General features: G+C 43.3%; 1 protein-coding gene across 1 annotated transcript; it reads left to right on the forward strand.

Annotated features, from left to right (window-relative positions):
* The first annotated feature begins 4931 nt into the window (after positions 1–4931).
* Positions 4932–18130, forward strand: SLC10A4 (solute carrier family 10 member 4). Its single transcript, XM_034411350.3, has 3 exons — positions 4932–5685; positions 9248–9458; positions 17150–18130. Exons 1-3 carry the CDS (start codon positions 5213–5215, stop codon positions 17669–17671), a joined length of 1206 nt encoding a protein of 401 aa, XP_034267241.2. The 5' UTR covers positions 4932–5212; the 3' UTR covers positions 17672–18130.
* The last annotated feature ends 1918 nt before the right edge of the window (positions 18131–20048 follow it).

Raw genomic sequence — 20048 nt, forward strand, 5'->3', positions numbered from 1 at the left:
CAAGCCACACCACGCCCACCAAGCCACGCCCACAGAACTGGTAGTAAAAAAAACTGGATTTCACCACCGATGTGAAGCTTAAACAATGCTATTGAGCCTTCCCACTACAGATAGTCCTTCACTTACAACAGTTCGTTTGGTGACCATTTGAAGTTACAACATCATAGAAAAAAACTGACTTATTACTAGTTTTCATATCTACGACCATTGCAGCATCCCCATGGTCATGTGATCGAAATTTGGATGCCTGGCAACTGACTCGTATTTATGACGGTTGCAATGTCCTGGGGTCATGGGACCTCCTTTTGTGACCTTCTGACAAGCAACATCAATGGCGAATTCAGATTCACTTAACAACCATGTTACAAATTTAATTAACGCAGTGATTCACTTAACAACTGTGGCAAGAAAGATCTTAAAACGGGGCAAAATTCACTTAACAAACATCTCACTTAGCAACAAAAATGTTAGGCTCAATTGTGGTTCTAAGTCGAGGATTACCTGTATTTCGGGAGAGAATAAACACAAAAGATTATTTTATTTACAGCAGTGGCCAAAATTGTGGAAACTTTTAGGAAAAGTGTATTTTATAAAACTAGCTAATAACATCACTTTTTTTTTTTGGAGTAGTACCATAAAATTATATATCGATGGAAAGATAATTTAATCAAGAATGTAATGCCATAACTTTTATGAAAGATGTGCTATTGGAATAGCAGGTACAGTATAAAGAAGAAAAGTGAAACTCATAGAAAAAAACGAGATATACAAAAATTATCACCATAGAAAAAACAAGATATACAAAAATTATCACCATGTCAGCAGTGGTGGGTTCCTCCTGGTTCAGTCCGGCCGAGCCGGTAGCAGTGACGATATGATGTCACCGAACCGGTTCTCCCCCCGCCGCCCTCCCACCCACGTTATTCTTACCTTTTATTTGGTCCCACCCCCAATCTATTGCTGCCTCCTGAGTCCCAGCTGATGACTAGAGGGAAAAAAACTGTTTAAACTCTTGCCGCGGGGTTTCAAAGGGCCGCCCTACAGCTGATCAGTGTTAAAAGCAAACAAATGAGTCGGGTCGTAAGTGCGAGGACCTTCCAGAAATGACTCTGACCAGCTAGCCACGCCCACCTAGTCACATGACCTCCAAGCCACACCCACAAAATAAGCCATGCCCACAGAACCGGTAGTAAAAAAATTTAGAACCCACCCCTGCATGTCAGTTAATACTTAGTTGAGTAACCTTTAGCATGAATGACGGCCTTACAACATCTTCCCATGGAGTGAACCAAGTCTTTTAGTTCTGCAGCTGTTATAATGTGAAACCAAGATTGAATGATGGCTTATATTAACTGGGTTTTATTGCTGGGTCGCTTCTGACTAACAAGTTTCTCTAATCGGCTCCATAGATTTTCAATGGGGTTAAGGTCTGGGTTATTCCCAGGCCATTCCAGCAGTGGAATAGAATTATCTTGAAACTCCCCCAAAAAAGTGGTGTTATTAGCCATCAAACCTCAAAAATACACTTTTCCCAAAAGGTTTCCACAATTTTGACCACTGCTGTGTGCAAGTTATCCATTTAAACCTGTGTTTGCTCCATCTTTTGCCTCAGCAATTCTCCAGCATCTCAGACAGAAAGTCTTCCCCATGACCTGCTAATGAAACATGCAGAGTGTGACTCCAAAACTGACAAAGATGTGGCCTTCCACCCTTAAGCTTCTCCCTGGCCCATTTTTTTTCCCAGTCTCGGCATAGGTCAAAAGCACTCATCCATTTCTATAGGCTGAGCTTTTAATGTGTTTTAATGCTTAAGGCTGTAGTGCCACACATTTGTATAGGGACAATTGTGTTGGGTATAATGGGTGGAGAGGTGGGGGGGCTGGTGGATTTGCTGCAGAAAATTCATGGTTGAACCTTTTCCCTCTCAGTGGCATCGCTTGAGAAGGAAGATTGTACAAACCCTGGATAACAACTTTTAATTGGAATCATAGAATTGGAAGAACTATTTTGGCCACCAAGTCCAATTATCCTTGTTTTTGTTTTGTTTTTTAATTGATTTATATGCCGCCCTTCTCCAGAGACTCAGGGCGGCTTACAATGAGCTAAGCAATAGCCTTCATCCTTTTTGTATATTTATACAAAGTCAGCTTATTGCCCCCACAAACTGGGTCCTCAATTTACCTACCTTAGAAAGGATGGAAGGCTGAGTCAACCTTGAGCCTTGGAGAGATTCGAACCTGCAGTAATTGCAGGCAGCTGATCTTAATAACCAGCTTAATAACAGGGTGCCTTAGACCACTGTACTACCAAGGCTCTTGTTTCAAAATCATTCATGTTCTTTCCAGGGTGCAGTGGTGGGATTCAAATTTTTTTACTACCGATTCTGTGGGCATGGCTTGGTGGGTGTGGTAGGGGAAGGATACTGTAAAATCTTCATCCCCCCCCCCTTCCTGGGGAAGGTTACTGCAAAATCCCCATTTCCTCCCGATCACCTGGGACTCGGGGGGCAGAGAATAGATGGGGGCAGGGCCAGCCAGAGGAGGTATTTACCGGTTCTCCGAACTACTCAAAATTTCCGCTACCAGTTCTCCAGAACTGGTCAGAACCTGCTGAAACCCACCTCTGCCAGGGTGGGATTAACAGGTTGTATTACTGTTCAGAAATGTTTCATTTTTTTAAAAAAGTGTTTTTCCCAGTGGGACCGGTCTACCAGGGCAACTTGGTCTACCAAAATATGGGACAAAGCATACAGCTTCCATTTTTGCCTTCCAGCCCCAATCCAGGAGCCTTTGCACGCAGTCGCTTTTGCAACAGACTATTTTTGTGTTGAATTGATATTTACCGATAATATTTATATATATTTCTTTTTTTTTTAAAGAAAAAAAAGCGTCATAAATTCTTGGGTTTATAACTTCTCATTGTTAAAAACGTAAATACGCAATCAATTCTCATTATTCGTGGTAGTTATAGTTTTATAATGTCACCATGGACACTCATTTAGCAAATACTCAACCATTGTTTCTAAGAAATACAAGACATTAGTTTATGGAAAGAGACCTGAAAGAAGGAGGCAGAGAGCATTGTTCAACCTCAGTAGCAATGGAGGCATCAAGCAACTCAGTGGTGGGTTTCAAAATTTTTTACTACCGGTTCTGTGGGTGTGGCTTGGTGGGCATGGTTTGGTGGGTGTGGCAGGGGAAGGTTATTGTAAAATCTCCATTCCCACCCCACTCCAGGGGAAGGATACTGTAAAATCTCCATTCCTCCTCACTTCAGGGGAAGGTTACTGCAAAATTCCCATTTCCTCCCGATCACCTGGGACTCGGGAGGCAGCGAATAGATGGGGGCGGGGCCAGTCAGAGGTGATATTTACCGGCTCTCTGAACTATTCAAAATTTCCGCTACCGGTTCTCCAGAACTGGTCAGAACCTGCTGAAACCCACCTCTGAAGCAACTCCAATGTTCCCTGCGTGTCCACAAATAGTTGCGAAAGTACTGCAAGTATTAATTTAGGGGTCACAAATAAATGTTAGTGAGTAGGCAAACTCGCAAACATGGAATTCATGAATACTGAAGATTTGACTATATATGTTTTCCAAGGACCAACATACGAAAGTCAAACTGATGCGAGAGTCGGTTAGTGTCATCACAATGACACTAAATGTGAAACTCAATCAACTGAACATTCAAAAATGCATCACAAATACCATTGATTGGTCCTAATGATTGATACTGGTTGCTGCCAGCATCCTAGATATCAACCAAGTACCTGCTTAAAATGTACGATGTTCCGAGTAGCGTAGTTTTTTGCAGTTCTGCTGGTGTTATTGCAGGAAGCTACAATTTGTTGGTGTATCTTATAAAATTCTTGGACATGGTACCAAGTGCCCCGATGACAATGGGTATCATTGTTGTTGTTGTTATTATTACTACTACTACTATTACTACTACTACTATTACTACTATTCTTATTCTTATCTTTATCCATTAAAGATGAAACTCAGTCAACTGAACATTCAAAAATGCATCACAAATACCATTGACTGGTGCTAATGGTTGATACAGGTTGCTGCCAGCGTCCTAGGTATCAACCAAGTACCTGCTTAAGATACCTTCCGAGTAGCGCAGTTTTTTGCAGTCCCGCTGGTGTTATTGCAGGAAGCTACAATTTGTTGATGTATCTTATAAAATTCTTGGACATGGTACCAAGTGCCCCAATGACAATGGGTATCATTGTTGTTGTTGTTATTATTACTACTACTATTATCACTACTACTACTACTACTACTATTACTACTACTATTCTTATTCTTATCTTTATCCATTAAAGATGAAACTCAGTCAACTGAACATTCAAAAATGCATCACAAATACCATTGACTGGTACTAATGGTTGATACGGGTTGCTGCCAGTGTCCTAGGTATCAATCAAGTACCTGCTTAAGATACCTTCCGAGTAGCGCAGTTTTTTGCAGTTCCGCTGGTGTTATTGCAGGAAGCTGCAACTTGTTGATGTATCTTATAAAATTCTTAGACATGGTACCAAGTGCCCCGATGATAATGGGTATCATTGTTGTTGTTGTTATTATTAATATTATTACTACTACTATTATTACTACTGCTACTATTACTACTATTCTTATTATTACTATTCTTCTTATTCTTATTACTATTACAATTAATACTATTATTATTACTACTATTACTACTATAACTCTTATTACTACTACTACTATTCTTATTCTTACTATTACTCTTATTCTTATTGCTTCAATAAAGACGGTTCTTTCCCTCGCAGCTTCGGCTTTCCTTCCCTCAGAAGGCGCGGGGGCCTGGCTCCTTATCGGAGGCGCGCACAGGGAAGCCAGAAATCCACCCTCAGACGGCGGAGTCGGGGGCTGGGCGGGCGGGCAGCGTCCGACGGCCTTCTCGGGGGCGCGCCCGTCCGTTGGAGAAGAACGGCGGCGGCCGCAAGGGAAGAGAGAGAGAGAGGCGAGGTGCTGAGGCGACGGACGGAGCGGGTCTGGTGTCTCCCGCAGCCTCCCCTCGGAGGGCTTCGCCAGCCGTCCGCCTCCGGTGGTTTCCTTCACCTCCAGCAGCTCCCCGTCTTACGGCAGGCTGGCAAAAGGCGCCCGCCCGCCCGTCTCTTCACACGAAGTTCCGCCACTCAACGAGGCGGACGCGCCCACGGGGAGAAAAAAAAAAACCCGCCATGGACAGCTCCGCCGCGCCAGAGAACCTCACGGGCGCTTGGCTGCAGCCTTTCGCCAGGAACGCGACGCCCGACCCGCGGCCAGGTGCCGGCTCGGTTCCTTCGGCGGCGGCGGCGGCGGCTGAGGCGCTGGGCTTGGCTCCTCCGGAAAGCGGCGTCGAGGCTCCCTTCTGGGACGGCAGGCTGAACCACTGGCTGAGCGTCTTCGTGGCGCTGGCGCTGTGCGTGACCATGCTGGGCTTGGGCTGCACGGTGGAGCTGAGCCAGCTGGGCGCGCAGCTGAGGCGGCCGCTGGGCTTGTTGCTGGCTCTGCTCTGCCAGTTCGGGCTGATGCCCCTCCTGGCTTTCCTGCTGGCCCTCATCTTCGCCCTCGACGAGGTGGCCGCCGTGGCCGTCCTGCTCTGCGGCTGCTGCCCCGGAGGGAACCTCTCCAACCTCATGTCCCTCCTGGTCGACGGAGACATGAACCTCAGGTAAGCGGGCAGGGGGGGAAATCTCAGCAGGTTCTGACGGGTTCTACAGAACCGGTAGCGGAAATTTTTGAGCAGTTCGGAGAACCGGCAAAGATCACCTCTGGCTGGCCTCAGAGTGGGGTGGGAATGGAGATTTTGCAGTATCCTTCTCTTGGAGTGGGGAGGGAATGAGGATTTTGCAGTATCCTTCGCCCAGGAATGGGGTGGGAGTGGGGATTTTGCAGTATCCTTCCCCCAGGAGTGGGGAGGGAATGGGGATTTTGCAGTATCCTTCCCCCAGGAGTGGGGAGGGAATGGGGATTTTGCAGTATCCTTCCCCTGGGGTGGGGTGAGAATGGAGATTTTGCAATATCCTTCCCCTGCAGTGGAGTGGGAATGGGGATTTTGCAGTATCCTTCCCCCTGGAGTGGGGTGGGAATGAGGATTTTGCAGTATCCTTCTGCCAGGAGTGGGGAGGGAATGGGGATTTTGCAGTATCCTTCCCTTGGAGTGGGGAGGGAATGAAGATTTTGCAGTATCCTTCCCTCTGGAGTGGGGTAGGAATGGGGATTTTGCAGTATCCTTCCTCCAGGAGTGGAGTGGGAATGGAGATTTTGCAGTATCCTTCCCCCTGGAGTGGGGTGGGAATGAGGATTTTGCAGTATCCTTCTGCCAGGAGTGGGGAGGGAATGGGGATTTTGCAGTATCCTTCCCTCTGGAGTGGGGAAGGAATGGAGATTTTGCAGTATCCTTCCCCCAGGAGTGGGGAGGGAATGAGAATTTTGCAGTATCCTTCGCCCAGGAGTGGGGTGGGAGTGGGGATTTTGCAGTATCCTTCCCTCTGGAGTGGGGAAGGAATGGAGATTTTGCAGTATCCTTCCCCCAGGAGTGGGGAGGGAATGGGGATTTTGCAGTATCCTTCTGCCAGGAATGGGGAGGGAATGGGGATTTTACAGTATCCTTCTGCCAGGAGTGGGGAGGGAATGGGGATTTTGCAGTATCCTTCCCCTGGGGTGGGGTGAGAATGGAGATTTTGCAGTATCCTTCCCATGGAGTGGGGTGGGAATGAGGATTTTGCAGTATCCTTCTGCCAGGAGTGGGGTGGAAATGAGGATTTTGCAATATCCTTCCCCCAGGAGTGGGGTGGGAATGGAGATTTTGTCATATCCTTCCCCTATCAAGCCACACCACGCCCCCCAAGCCACGCCCCCAGAACCGGTAATAAAAAAAATTGGATTTCACCACTGTAGGCAGGCCAGGAGAACCGGGAAGGAGCCGGCTTGGGGGTGGAGTGAACCGTCGTGGAGGACAGATGGGCAGGCGCTTCTTGCCTTGCTCTCGGGCTCCCAAACGGCAGCCAGATATGCCACAGGTGTAGCCCAGCCTAAGGGTTGCCCGGCTGCTAAAATGAAGATGAGAGTCTGTCTTGCTAAGGGATTGGGAGGATAGCAGTAGCATTGGGTACAGGTAGTTCATTTAGTGACGGTTCAAAGTTACAACTGCACTGGGGGAAAAAGAGGACGTATGACCGTTTTTTTACTGTTACGCCCTTTCCAGCATGCCCATGATCACAATGATCAAAATGCACATGCTTGGCAATTAGTTCAGACTTGGTTCAGACTTATGACCGTTGCAGTGGGTCATGTGATCCCCTTTTGCGACCTTCTGAGAAGCAAAGTCAATGTGGGGGATTAACAAGGAGGTGACTAAGTTATCAACTGTAGTGATTCATTTAACAACTGTGGTAAGGAAGGTCATAAAATGGGGTAAAACTTTACTTAACAAATGTCTCACTTAACAACAGAAATGTTGGGCTCAATTGTGGTCTTTAAGTCGAGGGCTAGCTGTACAGCTTTGTTTCAACGTTACAATGGGACTGAAAAAAAGGTGACTTATGGCCATTTTTCACACTTATGACTGTGGCAGCATCCCCGTGGTCGTGTAATTTATATTCGGATGCTTGGAAACCGGTTCGTATTTGTGACGGTTGCAGTGTCCTAACAGGGTCACGTGATCACTTTTTGCGACGGTCTGACGAGCAAAGTCAACGGGGAAGCCAGGTTCACTTAACAACGGTGTTATATTAACTTTGGTGACTCACTTAACGAATGTGCAGACAAAAGCCATAAAATGGGGCAACACTTAAACAAATTTCTCACTTAACAACATAATTTGGGGGCTCAAATGTCGTAAGCTGAGGACTACCTGGGAATGCCTTTCCCACATTTTTCAGAGGGGAAATTCGGGAACAGGATGCCTGAGTATCGGGAGTTTGGGTTGAGAACTGTCTGTCCTAACAAAGGAAAGCTTCTTTCACAAGCACTTTCCCCAGATTGGAAAATGTATCATCTGTTGAATACCAGGAGTGTCCTGCCAAATATTGCCTAGAACAATGATGGCTAACCTTTTTCCCATCGTGTGCCAGGAAGCGGGGGAGGCAGGGGGGGTCGCATGCGCACGTGCCCACACCCATAATTCTATGCCACCCACCCACCCCCCGCTCACCCCGCTCCTGGCACGCAATAGCCCGGTAGGCCCGTTTTTCTTTCTCACCTGGCTCCAGGACCTCTCTAGGCATCTGGGGAGGGCAAAAACAGCCTTCCCCACCCTTCCAGAGGCCAAAAATGGCCCGTTTGACAACTTCCAGTCCCATCGGAAGCTGAGCTCGCGTGCCCACTGATATGGTTACCATATCATAAGTTCCATAAGTTCGTGCCATAAGTTCGCCATCACGGGCCTAGAACCTGATGGATTTGGGTTTTGGAGACTTTATTCCTGGCCCTGAACAAATGAAGTATTTAGTGAAAGTAAAGGGGTGAGGGTTGAGTAAGGGAGGAGATGTCCCGAATATATCCCTATATAGATAAGAAATCTCTCTTTTATTATCTATTTTTTTTTGTGAATTGCTAAGCTCATGCTCATTTCTCTTTTCTCTCTCTCCGTTGAAATGTTTTCCCTGCGTTCTTCCTGACAGGTTACATTTTGCTAATGTGCTACTGTTACTGCTCTCATCTTATTTTATCCTTTTTGGATGGGAAAACTAGGATTGAAATATCTTGAACCTTAAAATGATTAAAAAAAAAAAAAGGTTGGGATACGTCCAGTGTGATTGGAACAGTCAACCACGGATTTACCAGCTGAAAAATAATGTTTCGAGAGCTGGTCGAGCGGGAGGTGATGAGACAAAATTATTTTCTAGAGAATAGGAGTAGGAAAAAACGAGAACCGGAAGCAGAGACAAGTGTCTTTCTGTAAGAACCTTCACCAGAGAGATACAATAGGCCGAGAGACAATTCTGCAAATTCTGGTTTTGAGCAAAATAAGTTTCTTCTCCTCTCCCCACCTCAAAAGGCTGCCTCCTCTCCTTCGCAGAGCAGAGTTGGGATGGGCATTAGGTGGCATAGAGGGTACACAGAAAAAGAGCTTGAGTTCTGCACTACTAGTTAAATGCAGCTCCTTCTTGCCAGTGAGAGTAACTGGATCATTCAGGAAAAGAGGAGGAAGAGAAGAGAGGAAGATTTCAGGATGCTGCTTATCATGTGCTCTCGATCCAGTGGAGTCTTCTTTCTTTCCTTCCTGACAGCATCATCATGACGGCATCCTCCACCTTGCTTGCTTTGATCCTGATGCCTCTTTGTCTGTGGATCTACAGCCGAGCTTGGATCAATACCCCATTAGTGCACCTGTTGCCCTTGGGGGCTGTCACCCTGACCTTGTGCAGCACTCTGCTCCCCATTGGCCTTGGGGTCTTCATCCGGTACAGATACACAAGACTGGCGGACATTCTTGTGAAGGTAAGGTGAGCACAGACCTGTCATACATACATACATACATACATACATACATACATACACATATATGTAGGTCGTTGGTTAATCAGGTTTTCTCCCGCGTAAAATTGGAAGTGTCTTGGTGACGTTTTGACGAAGTCTCATTCGTCATCTTCAGGCTGGTGTTTTCGGCTTCGTGCTTCTAGGAGCAGTGTGTGATCGCAGCTGTTTTTTCCTTTTAACTGCCAGTGGGGGTGTGAACTGATTGGGTGGGAGCTTGGCTGTGTTCTGATTGGGTGGAGGTGTGGTGGAGGCTGTGTTCTGATTGGGTGGAGGTGTGTTCTTCGTTGAAACGTCGCCAAGACACTTCCAATTTTATGCTTTTACGCGTTTCTGGAGAAAACCCGAATAACCAAAGACCTACACACACACACACGCACGCACGCACGCACGCACACACACACACACACACACACACACACACACACACACACACACGCACCTGGTCTACCCCAATATGAGAGGGAGTGTACTGATTGCTTGAAGTCCAGAATACAGTATGCATTTGAATATACTCAGGTTTAGTTTTCTTTAAATTCTAGAATTCCAGAATTACATAGTCGTTTCCATGTGACAATTCTGGAACCTCCACTTTACTCTTCCTTACTGATTAATATCAAATCAAGGACTTCTGTTTCTGTTGTGCCTTGCTTTGCTTTCTGAAGCATACAGTTGTTAGCAAGCCATATTCAGAATCACCTGCAGAGCTCATGCTTAGCTGAGTGCATCTCCCAGCAGATGTCAAGGTAATTAAAGACCTTGTCTTCTCGAGTTACAAATTGATTTTGGGAAGCATTTATCTTCTGCCTGATGGAGTGATTGACAATAAACATCAGCCCTTATTAGTCTTGTTTGTCTGCTTATTTTAAGCCGGGAATTCTCGAAGTATAATCAAATTATTTCCTTAGGAATTATGATGGCCTTTTGTCCTTTAAACAAATTGTAACCTACTGTAGTTGCTAAATTCAAGTCATTAAAATGATCAGTTTTCAGTTATTCCAGTTTTTCTTTCCTTTATCAAGACCTAAAGTTTTTATCTATCTATCTATCTATCTATCTATCTATCTATCTATCTATCTATCTATCTATCTATCTATCTATCTATCTATCATCCATCCATCCATCCATCCATCCATCCATCCATCCATCTATCGTATCTATCTATCTATCTCCTGAGGCCAGGACAAAAATGAATGGGTGGAAACTTGTTCTATAAAGAGATCCAACATGGCATTAAGGAGAAATTTCCCGACAGCAAGAGCAATTAATCAGTGGAGGAGCTTGCCTCCAAAAGTTTTGGGTATTCCATCTCTGAAAGTTTTCAAGAAAAGATTGGACAGCCATTTGTCTGGGGTGGTATAAGGACTCCTGCCTTGGGCAGTGGGTTGGATTAGAAGGCCCCCACGGTCCCTTCTAGCCCGTTGGCTCTATGATTCGTTCTCAAGGGACCTTGTGAAAAGAAAAGAAAGGCAATAAACTCTTGGAGTGGACTTTCAAAGTTTTCATTCAAAGGCAACAGGTCTCAGTACTGTCACTCGTCTCCTCTTGAGCAATGGATATCTGAAATCTTCGGGGTTTTCACCCCCAACCTGTGACAGGATCTCATTTAATGATTTTGAAATCACGTTTACCAGGCTTTGACAAAATTTGCTCTTCCCAGTCCTTATAACTCATCCTGATCCTGGACTCATTCATTCAGAAAGTGCAGATCGTGGTTCCTGAAACTAATTTTCTCTCGTTAATACAATTGCTTTAGCTATAAGAACATCATTTGCTGCATCTTTTGGTTCCCTCCCAAATCTTTTTAATAGGAATCCAAAAGGGTAGATGAAAATTATAATCCCAACTGCCAGTTCTTGAGGTTCCTTCTTAAAACCACAGACGTCTACCATAACATAGTTGCAGGTGCTTCTGGCAATCTTGTTTGTTTTGAGGATGATTTAGAGCAGGAGTGTCAAACTCAAGGCCCGAGGGCCAGATCCAGACGGCAGGGTGCTTAGATCTGGCCTGCGGGGCCACCCTGGAAACAGTGAAGGACCATCCCGCTGTGCCTCTACCAGTGAAAACGGAGCTCGGGAGGGCTGTTTCCCGAGCTCCGTTTTCACTGGCAGACGGTTGCAAGAGGCCGTCGCAGCCGAAAACGGAGCTCGTGAGGGTCGCAGGCGGCACTCCCAAACTCCATTTCTGCTGGCAGAAGGTTGCAGGAGGCCATCCCAGCCGAAAATAGAGCTCAGGAGTCCATTTTCGTTGGCAGAGTGCTCGGGCCACCACAGGCGCCCCGATGCAAGTGACATTGAGCTGGCCACGCCCACCCCGGTCCCCCAAGGTCAAACACAACCCCTGATTTAGAGGAATAGGAAGGGATAATACTGAATTTGGAATTTATTGAAAGCAAACAGCCTATTTTAAAATCTAATGAATCCAGTTGATGGTTTCTGTTTATTTTTGTTTATCTCATTATTTCACCTCTCCCCCCCATATAGGCTTCTATTTATCAGTGAACAATCCTTTTATCTTTAAAATACTTTCAAACTCAGAGAGAAAATTAAACAAAAAACCTCAGTAAAAAAACAAATTTCCCTCCCTCCCTTCTAACTGGATTCGATGCTCTTCTTTTAGACCTGACTCACGCTCATCTCATACCCACTTATAGGAAATCAGAGTAGAGTTTGGATGGTTCTCCTGCATTTAATCCATTTAGGCTGACATTTCCTGCTGCTCTTTGTTCAAGATGAATGTAATGTTAATTATGGAGTATTAATCAGGGACAAAAATTTGAATTGTGCCAGCAAGCATCCAGATTCATTGAGGGCATAGAAGGTTGTGTAATTAACTTTATCTCATTAATTAGTAGTTGCTGAGAAACCTGAGGACTATAACGTACTCTTTATGGTCTGGCTGAGGTTTGAACAGATATTTCTTTGGACTAAATGTATAGTAGAGCAAAATGTAATGTAGATCCAGATCCAATATTGCAAGTAAGAATGGAATCCTTGGGGGAGGGGAATTGATCCTCTTCCCATTCTTACCTAAGAAAGTCAAAACAGAGGTGCAGCAATGCTAAGTGAAGAATGTAGCACGTGTAAGAATTCTGTTCCAGCTTAAAATAAGATTCGTACAACATTCCTTATGACATTCTAAACCAATTGGTACCATTGAGGTCAAGAAAGAATACAAGAACCAAAGAAGCTTCAATAATATATGGACCATGGTGTATTTATTGGCCAAAGTATACTTTGCTAATGCTATTGCTACTTGTGCTAGTGATTGTAATCATTATATTGCCATCAATAAATGTGCTGCTTTAGAGAGTTTTGCATCTCTGGATAGTTATTGTATGACATGATCAAATTTGTAATAAAATATATTTGGAATGAAGAATTCTTCAGTGAGCACTTGCCTCTTTCCTTTTTCTTTTTAAAAGAAAGGATTACGCTTAGATAACCATTGTCTGTTTTCATTCCACTAAGTCTCAGTGGTACTAATAATACCTATGTTCTCCTGTAGCACCAATACTTACCCAATGAATATTTACATACCCTGTTTCCCCCCAAATAAGACATCCCCTGATAATAAGCCCAATTGGGCTTTTGAGTGCATAGCAATAAGGCCAAGCGCTTATTTCAAGGTTCAAAAAAAAATAAGACAGGGTCTTATTTTTGGGGAAACACAGTAGAAACTCTGCCTGTGACAAAGTTAACCCTTCAACTGAAATAACCCATTACAGTACTTGGGAGACCCTGTTCTCTAGTGTGCATGTGTTTTTTTTAAAGGAAAGAGGGAAATGCTCACTGGAAGAATTCTTCATTCCAAATATATTTCATTACAAGTTGGATCCAGTCATACAATAACCATCCAGAGCTACAAAGCTCTACTGATGGTCAGAAAATGATAACACTGCTTTTTTCTTTTTTGAGCGATTTCTGGACAAGACCATCAGGTTTGAAACAGTGTCATCCCTTTCCTTTCTCCTCCGCCATCATGGAGAAGGAAGCTTCCAGAAAACAGATGCATAATTTAAAAGAAAGAGACCTAATCTTTGAATGATGACAAAATACTTTCTTGCTCTAGAGAACAGGGTCTTCCAGGTAATAGATTATTCAGTTGAAGGCTTAACTTTGTCACAGAGTTTCTATGCCAGGGGTGTCAAACTTGTGTCGTCATAACTATCACAACTTTCCCTCTTTGCTAAACTGGGCATGGGTGTGGCCAGCGTGTGACGCATCTGGCCGTGAGTTTGATACCCCTGTCCTAGGCAAATATTCATTGTATAAATATTGGTGCTACAGGAGAACATACGTATTATTAGTACTACAGAGACTTAGGGGAATGAAAACAGCCACTTATCTAAGTGTATTCTTCAAATGGAAAATTAGAGACATTAATGGGGAAAAAAAATAGTCTTAATGGAGAGGAACTTCAAAGTTACAGATAGAGAAACTATGGCCTGCAATAAAACCAAATTAAAATAAATATAGGAAATCTATTTTTTTCAGGAGCACTTTCAGGATTTGTTCACTTAATGACTCATGTTTCTAAACAACTTTGGCCAGAAAATGGTCAGTAAGATACTGATCTATATTTGAAAAAAAAAAGGAAAAAAGAAGAATCTGATTATTTTCTGAGGAGAAGCATTATATAGTGGCCCAAACTCACTCAAGCATCCTATCCATCCTATCCATCGGTTGAAATGAATCCACAGCTCAAGCATCTGTGAAAAAAAAATCCATGAAGCCATGAAGTTATACCCTTATATACCACCAGGGATATAAGGGGATGTTTCACAACCCTATTTGGTAGTGTCAGGTTCTGCACTTCACAGAACAGCTCTCTGAGCTGATTTTCATCGAGCCCAGTGGAAGCATTTTTCTTTTCTATCACTGTCACAATAGAATAACAGAGTTGGAAGGGACCTTGGAGGTCTTCTAGTCCAACCCCGCTTAGGCAGGAAACCCTACACCATTTCAAACAAATGGTTATATAATCTCTTCTTAAAAACTTCCAGTGTTGGAGCATTCACAACTTCTGCAGGGAAGTTGTTCCATTGATTAATTGTTCTAACTGCCAGGAAATTTCTCCTTAGTTTTAAGTTGCTTCTCTCCTTGCTTAGTTTCCACCCATTGCTTCTTGTCCTGCTCTCAGGTGCTTTGGAGAATAGCTTGACTCCCTCTTCTTTGTGGCAGCCCCTGAGATATTGGAAGACTGCTATCATGTCTCCCCTAGTCCTCCTTTTCATTAAACTAGACATACCCAGTTCCTGCAACCGTTCTTCATATGTTTTAGCCTCCAATCCCCTAATCCTCTTTGTTGCTCTTCTCTACACTCTTTCTGTCTTCTGCATATCTTTTTTATATTGTGGCGACCAAAACTGGATGCAGTATTCCAAGTGTGGCCTTACCAAGGCATTATAAACTGGTATAATGTAAACAATGTAAGCTTCCCAGAGAGCTCAAAGCTAAACCTGCCTGTGTGTCAGGTTTCGGTGTCATCTCAAATAAATTGCATTTCCAAACAAATAGTCTTTGATGAAATCTTTCATTTATTAAGCACAACAATCTGTCCCCGACTACGTCGTAGCCAACACTGACTTCCTGACCCCAAACCTTCCCTTTCCGTTCCCCAATTCTCTGCATCTCATTGACCATCTTCCAAATCACTCTCCCCATATCTACTACTTCAGCTCCCAGGAATGTCCCCCCTCCCATCCCATCTCCTAGGTGATATTATCTTCAGGGAAAATAAGTAGGTGAAAAGTCAAGCGTCCTCTTGCCAGCTGCCCCCTCTTCTCCTCCTTATGTCAGCACTGGAACGAATGTAGTTTGGAGTGCTGACACTGTGTTTGCTTCTAAATTTATGCTGTTGTCATGTTACTCATTTGCCAAGATGTTCCATGGCCCATAATTCTTTGCAAAACCAAATCTCGGGGCTCAGTGGGCCCCAAGATAGAGGACCTGGGAAGTTGGCTGTTCCAGGATGTTATCATGATGGCCTTGACCATAATGTTTGGGGCATCGGCAATAACATCCACCAGCAAATTCAGAAAATCCCTGAGACTCAGAAAATGTGGCAAGCATTCCTCAGAACTGACGCCATACACCTATGGGAAACAGGTGTGATGCCAACCATTGCAACCTGATCAGATAAATAGATCTGCCCATGACAAAGGAGGCATTTTTGCCTCTCTTAATTATAGATCACTTTTCTCAGTTCAGAAAACCAGATCCAAAGTGTTTCCTGTTTAATGAACGGGAGCAGATGTTGCTTCTGAATGGAAGCCCTCAATATGAGTATTGAATAGATCCACTACTGAAAATAAAAGAATATCCTGGCAAGCAAAGTTCTCCAGCAACCACAAAGGCCGATGGATAGAACAAATTGATCCTTAATTGGGCCAATTGGAGCCCTACAACAACACAGACTGTTCACAAAGAGGAGACATATTCCTTTAACCTGTGGAAAACACTAGATTCTTATATATATAAGACCCTTATATTTTTTTGAAGCCCAAAATAAGCGCTTGGCCTTATTTTCGGGGAGGTCTTATTATTTTGGGGTGCGTGGAGGAAGATAGGGCTCCTCTTGCCATCTTACCTGATTTCCAGCTCTGCATTTTAAATATTTTTGGGGAGGGCTTATTTTTGGGGAGAGGCTTATTTTAGCGCATGTGCTCAAAAGCCTGATTGGGCTTATTATCAGGGGATGTCTTATTTTCAGGGAAACAAGGTACCAGAATGTTTTGATTCAGCTTCAGTCTTCTTCTTCAGCAGAACTCCTGCATTCAGATGAATGCTCCACTCTGAGGATATGTCCTCAATGTATTTGGGGCACCTATGGATGAGTTAACCAACGGCCCCAAATTATGCAGGCAACAAAATTAAAAAGGGACGTGAACTCTTGATTTCTCTGGCTACCAGAAGACCAGTATCTGGGTGACCTTAGTTTCATCATTTCACCTACACATACAGTTAATGGGGGCCGAGTTGAAAAAATGTGAAAATGTTAGTGAAAATGTAATTCATGGCAAGCAAATTCCATGTTAGGAATCATTAGAAAAAGGCCTGTAAATAAATCTGACATTCTAATATGACTCTTTAGATTTTTCTAGGGCAACTGTGTACTTGTGACATTTTAAAAGGGTAGAGCTGGAAAAAGGACAGAAAGGGGCAAATAAATTATTACAAGGCTAAAATATCTTCCGTACAGCAAGAAACCCCACTGGGATCTTTTTAAACCTAGAAATGAGGATCAAGAGGAACACAAATGAATTATTTTCTCACTTTACCTCAATATTAGAATCTGGGGTGATTTAATGAAATTAAAAGATTTCTGGAACCAAACACAATTAATGTACCTTTAAGATCATTTTTCTTGGCTGCGATTATCAATTGGGGTAGGGGAGGGGTTGTTATGTCTTTCCTTCTCTTTTTCTGAAAGTTGCCAGGGCATTTTAAGCAGTCTTGTCTGATTCTGATTGATACAACTAAAACACAGTTGTATACAGTAGGTAGTCCTTGATTTAATTGAGCCAGGGATTATGGTCATAACTTAAGCATGTCACCAAATGACTGTGCCCAATTTTACAGCCAGTCAATAAATGCCCCAAACTCAATCACGGGATCACAGATTTAATTTTCACCCCATTCTTTTTTTCCTAGATCTCTTTGTGGTCTCTCCTGGTGACTCTGGTGATACTTTTCATTCTCACTGGTACCATGCTCGGTCCTGAACTTCTGTCTACTATTCCTGCCACCGTATATGTAGTAGCTGTGCTGATGCCCTTGGCGGGTTACGGCTGTGGCTACGGGATAGCGACCTTATTTCGCTTGCCCCCACACAGCAAGCGGACGGTGTCCTTGGAAACTGGCTGCCAGAACGTACAGCTCTGTACCGCTATCCTCAAGTTGAGCTTCCCCCCACAGTTCATTGGGAGCATGTATATGTTTCCTTTACTCTACGCCCTCTTTCAATCCGCTGAAGCTGGGCTGTTCGTACTGGCTTACAAGATCTACGGAAAGGATTCGTACAAGCAAGAGCCTCTCGGAGGAGATAACGAAGAAGAGACAGATGTTTCTTACAAGAAACTGAAGGAAGAAGAAATCCCAGAAATGTCTTATGGCACAGTAATTGCTGGAGATCGTGGTCTGGTGGTTATGGAGCCGACGCAGACTGTCCTCTAGAGGAAGAGAAGATCTTTTTTAAAAAAGAACATCCTGTGTTGAAATAAACTGGTCAGCCAAGTAGGAGAAACAACAGGGATCCTGAGCATTTGTTGTTATGTTGGGTTTTCTCACTGTGCTTGGAAGTTATTGTTTTCACAAACTGCACAACTGTATAAATCTCTTCAGCTGTTCTCAGAAAATGATGCCATCATCACATCAGCACACCAGAAAAGGGAAAGGAACTGGAGAGAGAGGAGAGAGAGAGGGAAAGGGAGAGAGAGAGAGAGAGAGAGAGAGAACATATTGATGAATGTATTTGATAACTATAAATCTTCGGCATCAACTGCATTTGCTGTTAAAAAAAACAAGTCGTGTACCTTGTGTATTATTCAGCTTCTACATTGGAAAGATTGAAGTAAAGTTGTGTGTGTTTATGACTGATTAAATTACTTGCAAATATGACAAGCCATAAAGAAATTTATCTGAGACTCATCTACAGTTCAGAACAACTTCTTCCATGGGAAGTAGAAAAACCTCCTAGACAATAAAAATTATATGTTTTCCTACTGGGATTAATTCTTTATGACAGATATTCAGGAGAGGAAAACTGATTGGAGGCAATCTTGTTTAAACAAAAAAACAAAACAAAAAAACCACTGGGTCTTACTTTAACTGCAACAGCTGTCCAAGACCTCAATCTTTCTCCTAGCTGGGATATACACTGCTAAAAAAAATAGAACACAAGCAGAAGACATCCGAGACCTGAATGAATGAAATAGCCTTATTAAATACTTTGTTACATACAGTAGTTTTGTGTTCCCTTTAGTTGTTTGAGCAATGTATAAACTACTGTATGTAAAGAACAAAGTATTTAATAAGGCTATTTCATTCATTCAGGTCTCGGATGTCTTCTGCTTGTGTTCCCTTTATTTTTTTGAGCAGTATATTTTGAATGCATTCTAGAGGAGGTAGGATGGGGGAAGAGAGGTCATCCAGTCTATCAAAAAAGAGATAACCCCCAAGTACATACATCAGGCAAAATTAGTCTACTGAACTCGGGGATTTTTTAAAAATTCCAAACATGCCTGCCTGCATGTATCTTGTCCTTTTATGTACACTGAGAGCGTATGCATCCAGACAAATTCCTTGTGTGTCCAATCACACTTGGCCAATAAAGAATTCTATTCTATTCTATTCTATTCTATTCTATTCTATTCTATTCTATTCTATTCTATTCTATTCTATTCTATTCTATGACTATCATTAAGTGTTGTACCTTACGATTCTTGATGAATTTTATGTGCACTGAGAGCGTATGCACCAAAGACAAATTCCTTGTGTGTCCAAACACACTTGGCCAATAAAGAATTCTATTCTATTCTGTTCTGTTCTGTTCTGTTCTGCTCTGCTCTGCTCTGCTCTGCTCTGCTCTGCTCAGGAATAAATTCCGTTGTTTCAAATCACTACAGTTTAAAAGGAATTTTAGGGTATAATAACCAAACAGCCGCTTAATATCTCTAAAACATTTCTATTACTGTTATTCACAATTTAAATCTGAAGCAAAATGACAATCAAATATAAGGGATCTCTCTGCAAAAATCAATGCTACAGTGCGCACACAAAATCATTGACTGAAAGAATCCCAAGTAACACCTAGGATACTTAGTATCCTTGCACATAGTTAGTATATCTAGTTGTCACTGATTCAAAGCTATCTCCGTCCATTTGTAGCCACACCTGATCAATGATAAAATGAATTCGGTGCAATTTCTTTTTTTTTTTTTTCCTGCATAAATGCATCGGAGAACCGCAGCCTCCCCCTCCCCTTTTTTTGTCTTTTTTTTCATTTTTCATCCATGCTTGCCTAACGGGAATGCAAGATCATTCACTGCAACTCATCATTAAACCGCCTTTTCTTTTTCACTAACGGTTACTAGATTTGACAAGTGGATCCTGGGCGTCTTTTTGCCCCGAAAAAGCAACTTTTTCACTTGCGTTTCCCCCAAGCGAGGATTCCCAGCAAGGCGGCAATCCCGACAGGATGTTTAAACTAGGTTAGGTTCCCGACAGGAAACCCTGTTTAAACTAGGTTAGGTTCCCGACAGGAAACCCTGTTTAAACTAGGTTAGGTTCCCGATAGGAAACCCTGTTTAAACTAGGTTAGTTCCCGACAGGAAACCCTGTTTAAACTAGGTTAGATTCCCGACAGGAAACCTTGTTTAAACTAGGTTAGGTTCCTGATAGGAAACCCTGTTTAAACTAGGTTAGGTTCCCGACAGGAAACCTTGTTTAAACTAGGTTAGGTTCCCGATAGGAAACCTTGTTTAAAGTAGGTTAGGTTCCCGACAGGAAACCCTGTTTAAACTAGGTTAGGTTCCCGACAGGAAACCCTGTT

Source organism: Pantherophis guttatus, chromosome 8 (assembly GCF_059756535.1).
Source record: "Pantherophis guttatus breed Tessera chromosome 8, ASM5975653v1, whole genome shotgun sequence".
NCBI lineage: Eukaryota > Metazoa > Chordata > Lepidosauria > Squamata > Colubridae > Pantherophis > Pantherophis guttatus.

Coding starts and splice junctions, on each gene's coding strand:
- SLC10A4 (XM_034411350.3), top strand. CDS start 5,213: ATGGACAGCTCCGCCGCGCCAGAGAACCTCACGGGCGCTTGGCTGCAG. Junction 5,686..9,247: donor GACGGAGACATGAACCTCAG/GTAAGCGGGCAG, acceptor CCTTCCTGACAG/CATCATCATGACGGCATCCT. Junction 9,459..17,149: donor TGGCGGACATTCTTGTGAAG/GTAAGGTGAGCA, acceptor TTTTTTTCCTAG/ATCTCTTTGTGGTCTCTCCT.